This window comes from Mus musculus, chromosome 12 (genome assembly GCF_000001635.26).
Source record: "Mus musculus strain C57BL/6J chromosome 12, GRCm38.p6 C57BL/6J".
Classification (NCBI taxonomy): Eukaryota; Metazoa; Chordata; class Mammalia; order Rodentia; family Muridae; genus Mus; species Mus musculus.
The window spans coordinates 103,646,630-103,661,882 of NC_000078.6; the positions used below are offsets into that span (position 1 = coordinate 103,646,630).

Consider the following 15,253-nt stretch of genomic DNA (forward strand, 5'->3'; position numbering starts at 1 on the left):
TTTGCAAAAACATCCTTTAATAACTGTTACCTCTTTCTCAGTGGTCCCCTCCCGATTGATTTGTTTTGAGAGTAGCAACAAGGCCTATTCATTACAAGATGTCTAAAAGTGGGAGCATCTGGTTGGGTTGGGTTGGGGGGAGACCCTGAAGAAGACTGGGGAAAGACTTCTATGCTCTCAAAGTCAGATGGCACCATGGTTTTCCGGGACAAGCTTTTAGGCTGGATTCATGACTTGGCTCATCATCAGGCTGCTCCATGTGTACTTGTCAAAGGCCAGGAAGATGAAGGGCCTGTTGTACTTGAGGGTGAATGATTCGGAGGGCAGGTGTACAGGAGGGCCATTGGTGGCAGCAGGCAGCACATTCCCTTCATCCAGTTGCAGCATGGCCTTGTGGAGTACCTGTGAGAAACACACACACCAAAGGCAGGAGATAAATCCCTGTCAGGAGACAGGAGCTGCTCACATCTCATCATATGGACATCTCACTGTCTGTTCCATGGAAGTTAAAACAGCCCAAGTGCTCCAAGCATCATGTGGTTGCTCTGTATCAAAGCAGCAGCTCTGACTCCAGACTGCACCTAACTTCTTCTTTTTGGAATGATGGGCTGCACCCACCACACAAGGTCAGAGGAAGTCCTGTGCTCCATCTTGGACTCTTCTTACTCGACCCCAGGCTTCAAGAGACTCCATTCTGTCTACCTTGCTATGGAAACAGCAGAGTGGAACTTATAGGATGTGCTTGTGCCTACTTGGCTTAGGAAAGCCTAGACTGAAGCAGAAATGTAAAGCCCTGGCTGCTGGTATGTTCCCTTTAATGATTAACATTAGATGGAGTTCTGAAGACAGCCAAATGGCCAACAGCTGCCTTAGAAAACCTGGGACAGAGCCCACCCTGGCAACTAAATATTGGATGACACCCAGTGTATTCTTTGCACCCCCTGAGGGGAACTTGCTCATCAGCTTCATTTCACAGCAAGTCTGAGGGCCTCTGGGTCTCTCTGTGATTGGTTCCTGCAGCCAGGCATAGGCTGAGCCACGATCGGAATGGACCTCTGCAGTAGGTCTTAAGGATTTGAGATTTTGAGTTGACAGACCGAAAGTCAAGTATTCCACTATTCTTGATGTTATCAATGATTGTTTTTGCTAACTCTGTGAGCACTTTGAGCTCTTCACCCTTTCTGAGTTAAGGATCCCTCAGCATTGGGACAGTGTCTACTGCCCCTATATGAACTTGAAACTTCCATCAGTGGTCAGTGTCCCATAGGGCTTAGAACAGTCAATCCTTCAGCACTTCTAGTTCAGTAATACTGAAAAAGATTCCCTTTTGTTTCTTTAAAATAAATTCATTAATGGTAAGAAGGAGAATTTTGTGTGGCTGAGCCTTCTCAAGGACTTTACCCATTCACACATTACCCATTCACACAACACATTTATTGAACTCATACATCACTAAGTAAGGCTTCCATGAACCCAAAACCCTGTGTTTGGAGGACAGTGTACATATCTGAGTAATGGAAACAGATCCAGATCCTAGCACAGGTACATAGTAGATAGTCAATCAAAATGTTCTGACAAAGTTATGAATTCAGAATATCAAGCTGAAGACCGAAACATGAAATTGAGTAGAAGGCCTGGTATGATATTAATGAGACCTTCACCCTGTCTTCTGTTTCTTTTTGCCAGGGGTTGCTCTCACTTCTGTCATGACAACTCTGTTTTCCAACGTCCATCCTCTGTGAGGATTCATGGGATTGGTAGCTGTTCATCCCATGGTAGCCAAGATGGCTGTAACTCTCCCTAGTCATTAGCTTTCTGTGTGGTTGTTTTCTTGCTGGACCTGGGGTTTTCCCACTTGGGACCTATGGGACCTTTAACAAATGGGATGTGTTGCTTACTATTAAGATTTTTAGTGTAGATTTTGGAGAAAGGCTCCCAAGACACTTACCGTTAATGTCAAGGGAGTGTCTTTGGTGGTGTCTGCGAAATCAGATTGGTTGGTGAACAAATCCTTAATGCCCACATCTGCCAGCACATCTTGAAGGTCATAGGTATCAGACATGGAGAATTTGGGGATGTACAGGTTCATCTGCCTGTCCAGAGTGAAGCAAAAGAAGTTAGAGGGTTCAAGGCTAGGCCTGGCAGTAGACAGCAGCATATCCTTTCCCAGACAGATGTTTACTTCTCTGTGGGATCCCACCAGCGATTGTACCACCAGCCTGACTCACTCATTAGGGATACAGGGAAAGTATCCCCTGGATGATCCCTTTCAAGAGAACATTAGTTATTACTTGCTGAATTTACTCAGGTTTACAGGTAGAGATACCAAAAACATCAGAACAGAAATATACAGTTTGTCAACAAAAGTAACTTCTCCTGGATAACTATCCTGAGGATCAGATGGGTTTAGATAAAGTGATCATATTTTTGTTAAGGAGGTTAACATTGTTAACAAGAAACCAGGAAATCTACCCTGGGATAACAGAAAAGAGTGAGTAAAAGTTCCCACTCACTCATCAAGAGCTCTAAATCATCACTTGAAACGATAGTAGTACCTGAAATAACAGAGCTTTCAAGATACCTGTAAGAAAATTGCTGCCTAGAAAGGTATCTTTTAAGTATCAGACACAAAGGCATACATCTGTGGTTCAAGGGATGGTGTCTCAACCTGGCAGCAGAACCTGGCATCATCCACATTGTAGAATTTTGTAGACATATAAGATGTAAAATTGAAGTGTTGTAGAGTTTGGCACCACGTTTCCAGAAAGTCTCTGAGGCCAAACAATGTATAGTATAGATATTCTATGCAGAGCTTCAGAGCAATGGAGACCCCAGAATGAATATGTTGAATATGACAGGACCTTGGGGATAGCTGCCAAGGAAAACTTTAGGCTCAGAGTAGAGTCCTCCCAGGAGAGAGATTACATCATCTATAGGCAGAAAAAAGTAGAGAAATGGAGCTACCGAAAGCTGTTGGAGCCTAGGTCATGCCACCAAGAAGTCAGACATGAAATTGCAGGATATTGTTTTTGTCTTTCTGAATTTCAGTCTTGCTTTGTCTTGCTTCTCTCCCAATCTACATTTTTGCAATTGGATATTTTACTCTGTAATGTTGTATATTAGAAGTATGTAAACTGGTTTCTTTATTTTACAAGGACTTACAGTCAAGATAATTGTCTTGAGTATCAAAGAAACATTTGACTTTTGAGCAGTGTCAATATTGTTAAGCCTATTGAATTTTTAAAGAAGTATTAAATTCATTTTGCATTATGAGGTAGTTATGCACATATGGGGGCAGTAGTGGGATTTAATAGTTTAAAAGTGATGTTTTTGAGTATTAAGTTATCAAGGGGTGGACTTGTGATGATTATTCTTCATTGTTGATTGAATTTTAGAATAACCTAGGAGATACACTTTTGGGTGTATCTGTTATGGTGTTTCCAGAGAGGTTTAACTGCAGATGGAGGACCCATCCTAAATAAGAGTTGGGTGTCTTGACTGAACAAAAGGGGCAAAAGGGAGCCAGTGTTCTGCTTCACTACAGATGGGCCCAGAAACAACAGCCACATTATTATGGACTGAAGCGTCTGAGAAACAGTAGACAAAACCACATCTTTCAATCTTTTAAAATGATTCTCTCTAATATTCATGATAGCAATGAAGAAAGAACCAACACAAAAAAGGTACCAGAAGTGGGGTGATTTCTGTGAATACCTAATGATGTCATTCAGAAGTCTTGAGAACTGGCTTGAGGAATTTGGAAATGCTTGGAGATATGGGCTAGAGAAGCTATAGCAGTCTATAAAAAAGAGCCAAACATGTGATTAGGGTGGGATTTCAGAAAACAAGAATGAGCCATATCTATGTAGGACCCATATGATCCTATAGAGAGAGTAAGGACTGCTCATGTTTGAGTTTCAAGTGAGAACAGAGTTGAATGAGAAACAGAACAAACAGATGTTCATGTTACATTCTGACAATCAACGTATCTACTCTTTGGTCCATGCCTTGAGACTTGCATGGATTTAAAGATGATGAACAAATTCACATAGAACTGGACATTTCAAGGCAGCTCAGTAATCAACCTGTGGCATGGGCTCTGCTGGCTGCTTTTGGCCAGATTTACAGTAAGATTGAGAAAAAAAGAGCAGAGTGTAAAGATCTATCTATATATATAAATAAAATCTGGTCAGAAAAAGAGCATATTAAAATTTGTGAACAGGGAGGGGAGGGTATGGTTGTTAAAGACATCTTTACAATTACAAAGAAATGAACCTGGACTTTGTATCACAATCTTGTAATCTTAGCAACTCCAGACCCCAGAGCAGGAGTTTTATGTGTCAAAACCTGCTTGAGGTACAGAGTGAATTTACAGCCAGTCTGGGTAAACCCTACCTTTAAAAAGGGGTTATTGGAAATACAGTTTAGTAGTAAGTTACAAAAAAGAGACCCTTGGTTTAATTATGAATACTGAATTTTGAAAATGAAAGAGGAGCCATGCCTTGAGGTTAGATCATACACACACACCACAGGGTCCAGATGTGAAAGTATAAACTCATTTACAAGACATTTCCTTAAGAAAATAATATGGCTAGAGCATCATGATCACACTGGGCACCTACACAGTTGTTTCTCTATGATTTTTTTTCACTATAGTCAGTTGCCCAGGATGCAAATGCCAATTGCATTGTGCTTTACAGAGGACCCAAAGATCTACAGTGAGGCTTGCTTTATAATAAGTCTGCAAAGAAAATAGAAAAGTGGGGGAGATTAGTGTTTGGTGAGCTCTCTCTAAGGAATTGATATAAGAATATAATATACGAGATGGATATGGCTGTAAAATTCACAAGAAAGTGGGACTGGACTTGTGGTATGTCCCAAATTACCTCTGGATAGAGGGATTGTAAATATAACTTCCAGGTTAGAGAACCTTACAGCCTATGGGGAACGTAAGACCTGAGTGTGTGCAGGGGTGTATATTGGAGAGAAAAAGATCTACCTGCCTCATTTTCCAGAAACATACGCCTTACAGAAGCATACATGCTGGCAACAGGGCTTACCTTGGAATCATAAGCTTGCCCCACCTATCAATTGTGTCCCGATTAAGTGCAGCGACGACAGTGTCCATCTGGCCCTGGTCTGGAAGAATGATGAAGGTAGTTCCATTTCCCACATAATTCATCTGTACCATCTGGCAGGGGATCGCCGAATCACGAAAGTAACTAATGTTGCCTGACTGGACCATCATGGGCACCTTCACTGTGCTTGTCTCATTCACATAGAAGTCCTCCTCTCTAGTATTTTCTGGGCTGAAGGGAAGTTTCCATATTCCTGGGAAGATGTGAGGGAGAAGAGATGGAACAGGTATAGATCATTAGGTTTGCAGGCCTAGAAGTTAAGAATAACTCTTGGATACCCTCTTCTGGGTCAGCAGATCATCAACTCTTCCTGCAGAAACCATCTATGCAGCTGCCTGCAGTGGGCCAGGAATGGCCCCAGATTTCCAGAAATCTGATGATCCCCAGGGGCTTAACGCCTGTTCTACAAGCAACTGAGTGTAGCATCAGCGGGAGGCTGGGCTGTTCTTTTCCCTTCCTCTCTGATCTCTGAGGATTAGCTATGCTTGAGATTGGCTACCAAACCCAGGAGGTTGGAGGTGAGGAAAAAGGTAAGAGAAAAAACGGCCTTGAGCCTTGCATTTAGGGTAGTTCCCACTTAAGCTAGATGCCTGCCTGGGCCTCTGGGTCAGAAGTTGGCCTCAGCACTGAGAATTCTGGTGGTCCTAGAACTCAAGCTGTGAACTCAGGGTCTCTGGTAAGAAGAGAGAGAGAGTAGCTGGTTTTGGGGGAAATGAACCACCTTGACAGTGTGGTTAATTCCTGGAGGAGGCTCATACCTCTGCTGCTTGGAAAGAGGGCAGGTAATGAGGCTTCCTGTGTATAGTCAGGATACAGTCTGCCTTCAGGCTCACAGTCCCCTTTCACCTTCAGCTGCGGGGTCACCATCCAACCTGTTTGCTTGCTGTAGTACCGGTCAGGATGGTGCTCCTTAGAATGAGTCAAAGCTTGTCTGATTGCAGAACCTCCCCCTCAGCCTCTTCTGTCAGGAGCTAGCTCCTAGCAGTGTGACCCATTCCATTTTCCTGACTTCCATAGTTGCCAGATAAAAAATGCATACAGCTATTCATCTGCCAACATTGTCACAGCACTATATTGGAAGGCTCACATGGGCTTCAGTGGAGGCAAGATGCTCAAGGACAGGAGAGGAATTTGGTATAGTCAGTCCTGAGAGAGAGGGGTTATGGGGTGGGGGAGAATGTGTGTGTATGTGTGTGAGGTGTGTATATGTGTTTGCATATTTGTGTGTGTGTGTATGTATGTGTGTGTGTGTGTGTATGTGCTTGTATATCAGTGTTGTATGTGTGTGCTGTGTTTGTTTTTTGGTACATGTACATGTGTGAGTTTGTGGGTATGTTTGTGCATTTGTGCATGGTGCGTGTGTGTTTGCTGTGTACTGAGATCTTAGAGGAGGAAAAGAACTGAGACACAACTCTAGAGAAGACAGAAAAAGTAGAAATTATAGACCAAGGGTTTCAATCTTGATACTCTGAATATTTTGGGAGGATGGCACCATGGGGGTGGGGGGCTGTGTGAGTTTGTGTATATGTTTGTGTATTTGTGTGTGTTCTCTGCATATGTTTGTGTGTACATATGGGTGCTCTGAGTGTGTGTATGTGTATTTGTGTTTGTGCATATCATGATTAGCATTGTGAGTGACATGTTCAGCAGCCTTCCTGTCCACACCACTAGTTCATCCTTTCTCACCCCTCGTTGTGACATAAAAAGCTGTTCCCTAAGGTTGCCTAATGTCCCTGGGAAGGTGGGAGCAACACCTTCCCCTGAGAATCTGTGCTGTACAAGAGTTACAGATCTGATTCTCCAGAATGGGGTGCCTCCAAAGCAACATTAGATTCATGGAGGGGGACCCAGTGATGAAACCTTCTGGGCTGTTCTGTAGAGGGTTTGTTCCAGGAGGTCAGTCACGAGTTCTGGAATCTATAATTTTAACAACTCTTTCAAGAAGTGTTCAAGCACAGCGCTGTGGATATCCTAGTTCCAACCTGGTAGAGACTGGCATGTGTTAGGGGGCAGGACCTGGTCAGAGATGGCTGAGAGCTCTCGAACATTTCAAGTGGGATAGCTTTGGGGGCTCTAGAGAGATCTGTAGTGGAGTGGAACTTAGAATGGTAAGGAGGGGAAAGCAATACCTTTGAGGAAGATGTAGTTGATCAGGATGAGGGTGGCTGAACTATCCAGGTCTGAGACCACATGCTCAATTTTCCCCTGTGTCTTATTCTTCACATGATTGTTGATCTGTTCGCCGGCTTTAGTCCAGTCCTTGGAAGGGATGGTCAAGGCCTCTGACTCATAATAGTGTTTGGTGTCTGCTAAGAATGAGTCTTTCAGCTTTAGGTTCTGGAGGAGGAACATGACATTGCCCATGTTCATCTCCAAGCCAGTGTCAGACTGCTGGAGAAGGGAATTGAGGTACTGGAAACCCTGGTGGATCTCAGCTTCAGACATCTTTGACATGTTGAAGCCCAGGTTCTCGAGATACTGGGTGGAGCCCCTGGTGCTTAGGGACAGCATGGCCAGGGCCATGGAGATGCTCACTGGGGAGATTAAGGTATTCTTGTCAGAATTCAGGGCCACTAGGCGTTTGTACAAGTTGAAGGCAAAGTCAACATTGGTGGGAGCCAGGTCTCGGTGAGAACTTGAATCCTCATCAGTGACAGCCTGGGTGGTCCAGAGGCCACTGGTGCAGAGCCAGAAGAGACAGGTATACAGGGCGAGCGACATTGTTTTGGTTGACCAGGTCCTGCCAAATCAACAGTGCTCATTAGGCCTTATGGAAGTCACACAGTCAGGGCACATGGCACTGAGAATAAAAGGCCCATTTTGTCCCCATCCTTCCTTCACCTTTAATGTGACCCAGGCAATCACACCAGAGCCCTGGGCCTCTGGATTCTCATTTGGAGAAGTGTTTTACTCAATGTGGTTGCTAAGTGCCTGACACACCACATGAGCATTTTGCCTATATTCTCATGCAAATTTAAAAATAAAAACCTCAAAATAGAGTTTATTAACTTGTCTGTAGGCAGCCAGAAACTCGGATAGGTTAAAGTACCTATACAATTCAACATGTAAGAAAAACAAGCAAACAGACAAATATGGTCAACCAAGGATCTATATCTGACTAAGCTTACCTTCAACCTGAGGGCTTGCTAAACCACACTCAGTCTGAACATTACTAAACTCTGCAAAATGGGTTTCCTTTGGATTCCAGATCAGAATGAAGTCACTGGATATCAACTGGAGGCTAACAGAGGGAATAAAGTAAGCCGCCAAAGGGCAGTGTGCAGACAATTGGCAAGCTGGGGGCTGTTGGGATCTTTATTGTGCAAACCCACCTTTTTACATTCTATGTAATTTTTAATAGCCTTGATGTTGACTTGTTGATGGGCTCTGTGTTAATCAGTGCCTATAGCAAAGAAAAAGGAGCTTCGCTGATAAGCTAGGCTTGAGAGTCACAATAGGCTCTCCATTGATAGAGTCTGGGAAAGAGAATCAGTTCTCTTTAGTAATGCCACTCCTGAGAGACTAGCCGCACTTCAGTAGCTGGCCCTACTCCTGTGTACATATTGGCTACATGAAGCAGCCACAGTATCTTTTTTTTTTTTTTAAAGAGCACATGAAGTTGGGAGGGATGTAGGACATTGGAGAGTTGGATGTGAGGAGAGGCAGTGGCGAGCAAATTTGGTCAGAACACACATCCCTGTATGAAATTTTCAGACAAAAAAAAATTAGCCATGGATCAAAATTAGACATCAATGTTTTTGGAGTTACTCAATCCAGAAAGATAACAGCTATGACTGAAGTGAGATCAGGATAGGACACTGCTGTGCAGGAGCCGAGTTGACAGGAGTTCCAGCGGCCCTGCGAGACTCACCCACACTGATGCTGGGGGCTAGAGTTCCTCAGGACCCAGTCCTTCTTATGTTGGACTGATCACCATCTGGCTGCAGCATGGCTGAGTATCACAGGTCTCCCTCCTCCACCCCTGCACACTACATTCTTACTCTGTTGCAAGCCAGGTTAGAGGTTAGGGCAGGACAGGGCAGGGCAGGGCAGGCAAGGCATGGCAGGCCACTACAGTCCCTTAGTGTTTGCTGAGCTCTGTCCTGGCCTGAGACCTGGAGATAAAGATGGCCCTCCTCTGACTGCCCCATGGGGCTCCCCTCTAGGCCCACCCCTTCCTTTTCTCCCCTGTCTCATTCCCTCTTGGCCTTTGAGATTCAGGTGCTTGGTTACTGCCTCCAGGAAGCTTTTCTTCTCCCCTTCTCTCTGCCACCGGCCTTGTTGGTTTCATCTTGGTTTCAGCACCGGGCTATACCTGTCTATGAATCCCCCTTGGGGAAGGAATACCCCAGTCAACAGTTGGCTTGGCCTTCTTTCTCTTCCTGCTGTTTCTGGGTGCAACTGTGTGCCTCATTCTCCCTGTATCAAACCTACAGGCTGGAGAGTAAATCCTCCTGCCTCAGAAGACGGTTGTGAATGCCTGGTGTGGCTGTCATCAGTGCATGATTATGCACACTCACTTCACGAGGCATCCTGCACCTCATTGTAGAGATGGGACACCAGAGCTAGGTGATGTAGAGCTTCCGTGTAGGTCGGGGTGTGCACCTTCAGAGTCACACCTCTTGCTTTCTCTACTGAAAACCACGTGGCCAGCAAGGTGGCTCTTTAAGGCCAGCCTACAAAAAAGACTAAGGTCATGTGTTTCTTCCTAGTAATATCTTCCTTGCCACGCCTCTCTGAAGTGCCTTGGATCAGGCGGGGATTTAGGCATCATAGCACGTGGTGTGATGCACAGAGAAGCAGGTCATTCTCCCTCCAGCTGTATCACCCCCCACTACACATTACTGAGTTACTATGGCATGGGGTGTGGGCACTCTTTAGAGGGTCCCTGCATATACCACCTGTGCACTACAACCCTACTCAATAGTGCTGCCTGGCACTAATCCATCTCAGCTCTGAGATTCCTTCTCATTCCTGGATGCTAAGGCACCAGGCAACAGGTAGCAATAAAGCATAAACCCAGCTCTCAGTGACAGCCTCCTGCAATGTAAGAAGCTGAAGGGAAATCAAAACCAAGTGGCTGAACCACAGACTATGGGATCGAAGAAGTATTCCACATGGTCGCCTCATGACACAGCTAGCTACCCTCATGTTCATCTATTAAAAATCTCAAGCAAGCAGGCACTGCTGTGTTCTGGAGTGCAGCAGATATAGAGTCAGGGACCCTGGTAGGAGCAAGAGGCACAGAGTACTGTCAGGGGTGACTCACGTCTGCTGTGGGCTCCAGCTGTTCCTTCTGGCTCTGCTTTGCTGTCTGGAATCCTAGCACACGTACAGTAAGGCTTCGGGGAGACTCCCCACTAAATCTTGTTTGCTGGTGTCTTGCTGGTTAATGGTTAGAGGAGGGGGGCAGTGGCCTTCACCATTTGGTGGCCCCCACCCCCCAAGCATCAACCAATGGGAAGCTTTATAGAAAGTAAGGGTAAACACAGCAATTCTGCAAATCAGCTCGACATTGCATGCTGTCCCCTGAAGTTTTATTTTTAATATCAAAGTGTGGCTAGAGTTGCGTCAGGGTTCATGGTTGCCCTGTGCCATCTGGCAGGGGACTCATTGGTGTCATTGATAAGCGCCATGGCATGGACTCTGTGAGGAGCCAGGTGCCTTGGCACCAGGAGGGGAAGAATCAGGCAAGGGTAGGGGAAACAGAGATGTATGAATGAATGTGTGACTGTCCAAGGTCTTTCCCTGGGTTATCTCAGGCCTCCCAATGATTCACTGAACAGACTGCTACGATCTCCCTTCTTTATGAGATTGTCTTGACCTAGTTGTGCTTTTAATTGAAGTTTTCTGTTGTCACCGGGGTTGAACCCAAGACCTTATGCATGCTGGTCAAGGGCTCTGCCACTGAGCTCTGTACCTTAGCAATGTCTCTTCTTTAAAGAAGGAAACTGAGAAGGGCTGGAGATGGAATGAACTGCCCTGCAGCCAATTCCCTCCTGAAGTCCAGCTCTCTTACTCTCACCCGTGCGTTTACTCTCCAGATCACTTTTGTCGCAGGAGGCACACATCAAAGAAATACTATTTGTGTTTCTTTGTTTTCCTTTATAACTAGGACTTCCAAGGAGTGGAAAGGCTGCAGGGTCTCCAGTCAGTCACTATCTTTCTTCTCCTTCTTCTCCTCTCATTCCATAGTACTTCTGTTGCAGTGGGGAGAAAGAGCCTGCCAGAGCCTTAGTTGGTGCGATCTCGTGGATCTCACAGGCTAAAAGCAAAGGGAAAATTAATGTGTGTATGTATGTATGTACGTACGTACGTATGTATGGCCTCACAGTTTCTTTCAGCCCCTCAGAGGACTGTGGACAGAAGTATTTGTCTGTCCCTGCACCAACCACACGGTCCAAGGGAATGTGCCTCTGTGAATACCCACCACGAACCCTGAGCCCTGGGGCCTCAAGTGCAGAGCTCTGTGTCCCAAACCCTGAGCCTACAGCCCCGAGCCCCAAGCCCCAAGCCCCAAGCCGAGCCCAGAGCCCTGTGCTTGATTGACAGCAGCATCACTTCCAAAAAAGGATGAAGGGCGCTGCTCCCATGGGAAATAAGGAAGGTTAGAGGTCATGCCTCGAAGTTTGGGCAGTCCAGTTTTGTTAATAATTGTTGCCCCTTTCAAGATTTCTAGTTTGTAAGCCAATTTTGGACATTATTGCCAAAGATTTGTCTCATCTTGATTTGTAGAATAAATATTTTTCATAGCTAGCTGAGTGTACTGGTATGCTCCTTTAATTCCAGCACTGGGAAAGCAGAGTCAGGTGTGTGTTAGTTATCATGGTGTGCACTCCAACAGGTCTGAGCCACCCGGCTTCCACAGGCTGGTGTTAGCAGCCCACATAGACTGCCTCCTGGGTGGACTTTGTTCATTTCCTATAGCTTTTCTTAGCAGATATCCCCCATTCCTGGTATCTTCCACATCCTGGGATATCCACTGGTGCTCAAATGCTACATCCACAGTTCATGACATTATTACTCATCCAGGGGCTCTCTTGGGGGGGATTTGCTCCTACTGCATGCAGTTCAGCTCCCTGGCCTTCCATAAAAATGTGTGTGGATGCCTAAATGAACCTGCAACTCTTGTACTCTCCATATCTCTAAAGCCAGTACCAGTATGGATGATGTGAGGGTCAGCCAGGTGGAGAGAATCATGAAAGACTTGGGAAGTCAACAGAGAACTCATAGCACTCAGGAAACTCCTGAAAGTTACTAGGTTCACAAGGCCCCTCCTCAAGGTTAAATAACTGGTAACAATTACTGGGTAGAAGGAGACTCTTCTACAGGCTGAGTACCCTGCAAGTCATGTCAGGAGCTGCCAGGAGTCTTTTTTGTGGCCCACCATGCATGCTAGTAAGGCCCAGTAACCTTACTAGTTCACTAAGTGAGACTTGCTTGGAATCTTTTCTTGGGTCTGTCACAGTGGGGCTTTTCCTAAAGGAAAATCACAACAGCAGTGCTCTTTGGAATCTCATGTTCAGAAAAACTGGGCACAGGTCTTGCCTGGCACGGGCAAGATCATGCCAAGCCAAAGACTACAGTGATCAGTTTTCAGAGAAGTCTTTTGGCTGGCCTTCCCCGACCAGGCTATTTACTCAAGGAGTCATGAGCTATGTTGGTAAATACAGATGTCAACCAGTGCCATTGGTCAGTGTGTGGGTGACAAAGGGAGGCTGGGTGTTCTCTTCAGGGGGTTTCCAATGCTTCTCTTAAATCCTGAATTGAGAATATTGAACATGGGTTGGGGTGTTACTGACACTAGAACCTCTCTTTTGGGTCACCTATGTCCTTTCCTGTTGGTCATAGACACTTGGGGCCACCTATCCTTACTCTTGGGTTGCTGAACCAGGTCCTCCTCAAGTCCCCATCAGCCCTCATTATCATGAGCAGGCCACTTATTTTGGCTTTAGTTTCCATAGCTTTCCTACTGAGGGGGCCCGAGTCTATTCAGTTACCTTTGTCTTCCTTCTCCCTTCATACCTCAAGTTCAGCTTTGCTCTTCATCCAGTGGCATGCAGCTCACTGAGCTGAGTGTTATGCCTGGCGCCTCTCACAAGCTCCCAGCTCTGCTGTTGAGTGTGTGTTGACTGACTAGCTTGTCCTTTCAAGAACCCTATGGGGCAGATGTATTTTCATCCAGGGAAACATGACAAGAGTAAGAGCTTGGATTCAAATCCAGATCTCTCACTTCAGTGGTCCCTAGGATCATAGCCGTTCCCAGAATCTCTCTGGAATGTCATGAAGGTAGCTCAAGTAATGCATTAAAAGAGCATGGGATAGCGTTGACATATTGTAACTTTACTTATTATGCATGCCAGGGAGTGTTGCTACCTCCACTGAGCATTCCAACTGGCATAGATGTCAGACAAATTTCCTAAGAAACGTGTGCTGGCGTGACCATTTCAAATGGACTATGAAATGAATTCGAAACCATGTACCATAGCCAGAGTCCATGCTCCTCCCACTAGCCTCTACTGTCCTGTCTTTGTTCAGCTCTCTCTTGCTATGTCCCACACTGAGGCAAAGGTGATGGCAGTTCAGGTTTTAGCCAGTGGAACTTTATGGAGCACATCTGGTGTCGGAGTCTAAGGAGTCTAAAGGAGGATGCTGAGCTGGGGGAGAGTGATTATGTGATTGCCTGCCATTTGTTCAGATGTGTCCCAGGAACTCACAAGTTAGCCGTGGCCCAAGTAACTTCCAGAAACGTAAGGTAAAGGAGACCGATTGTCTCTCCTGCAGGGAACTGAGGTCTGCCTGGAGCTCTCTCATGAGCAAGATCAATGACCTTGCACAAGTTGTCTGAATTCTCTGAGGCTCAGCTTGTTTGTTTTCCCGCTTCTGTGAGGAAACATTAGCAGCTGGGAAACTTTAAAAAGAAAAAAAAGAAAGTTAATTCACTTTCACTTTACAGTTGTGGAGGCTCCAGGGCAGTGTTCCTCAGCCTTCCTCATGCTGCTGCCCCCCACACTGTGGTGACCCCACCATAAAGTTATTTCGTTGCTACTTCATAACTATTTCTCTACTTCTATGGATCACATTGTAAATAGTTTTGGAGATAGAGGTCGTGACCCACAGGTTGAGAATGGCTTCTTTGGGGTTGGGTGTGGGGGCGGGGCATTTCAAGGACATCATCTTGGTCCAGGTGAGAACCTCAGTGTGGATCATACCACAATGGTCAGAGCACTCACAGATGTGAAAGATCACAAGGCAAGACAGGCAGCCAGAAAGCAACTGGGGAACCAAATAAGGCCCCATAAGACCTACACTAACCCCTTCTTGGAGAACAACCCCAATTAACCAAGAATTTTCCATCAGGCCTTATCTGATAGAAGTCATATCACCTCAATACCAAAATCCCAAACTTTAGACAACAGGTACATCCACATCATAACTTTTAGCTTTTTAAAACTTTTTAGTGTTCTATTGTGATATGTGATTGTGTGTGTGTGTGTGTGTGTGTGTATGTGTGTGTATGTTTTATGCATGTGCACACACACATATGCTGGACCATATATGGAGGCCAGACATTAACTTTAAAATATCTTCCTTAATTAATTAATTCTATGTTTTTGCTGTGATTAAACTGAAACTGTGATATTTGGGCATGGTGGCATTCATCTTTAAATCTCAGCCCTTAAGAAACAGAGGCAGGCAGGTCTCTGTAAGGCCAAGGCCAGCTAGAGCTACACAGTTAGACAGAATCTCTCTTTCCTTCTTTCCTTCCTCCCTTCCTTCACACCCCAGAGAGAGAGAGAGAGAGAGAGAGACAGAGACAGAGACAGAGACAGAGAGAGACAGAGACAGAGAGACAGAGAGACAGAGAGACACAGAGAGAGACAGGGAGAGAGACAGAGAGAGACAGAGAGACCTTGGGAGATGCATAATGAGTCAATTTCTATCAAAGACTAGTAGGCCCAGACAACCAATGCCTGGGAGGCACTTCAGAGATCATAAAGACAACTTGGTAAGCTGTCTCCATCTTGCCTGCCATCTTGGGTCCTGTGTGGTACATCCTGGATTATTGTGGTAGGGGTGTTTGGAGCTGTTTGAACAGAGAAGAAGTAGAGCCA

The 15,253-nt window shown here is 45.5% G+C and overlaps 1 protein-coding gene across 1 annotated transcript; it reads right to left on the bottom strand.

Annotated features, from left to right (window-relative positions):
• Serpina6 (serine (or cysteine) peptidase inhibitor, clade A, member 6) lies at nucleotides 1–10,589 on the bottom strand. The gene is made up of 5 exons (NM_007618.3): nucleotides 10,408–10,589; nucleotides 7,268–7,878; nucleotides 5,061–5,331; nucleotides 1,949–2,093; nucleotides 1–402 (listed from the first exon to the last, which is right to left on the bottom strand). Exons 2-5 carry the CDS (start codon nucleotides 7,857–7,859, stop codon nucleotides 217–219), a joined length of 1,194 nt encoding a protein of 397 aa, NP_031644.1. The 5' UTR covers nucleotides 7,860–7,878; nucleotides 10,408–10,589; the 3' UTR covers nucleotides 1–216.
• Nucleotides 10,590–15,253: the final 4,664 nt, after the last annotated feature.

What these genes read in the sequence shown, in the direction of transcription:
- Serpina6 (NM_007618.3), bottom strand. Translation starts at nt 7,859, where the DNA reads ATGTCGCTCGCCCTGTATACCTGTCTCTTCTGGCTCTGCACCAGTGGC. An exon ending in CAACTACATCTTCCTCAAAG is followed by an intron (nt 5,332 to 7,267) that starts GTATTGCTTTCC and finishes ACATCTTCCCAG; the next exon opens with GAATATGGAAACTTCCCTTC. An exon ending in ACACTCCCTTGACATTAACG is followed by an intron (nt 403 to 1,948) that starts GTAAGTGTCTTG and finishes TGTTTCTCACAG; the next exon opens with GTACTCCACAAGGCCATGCT.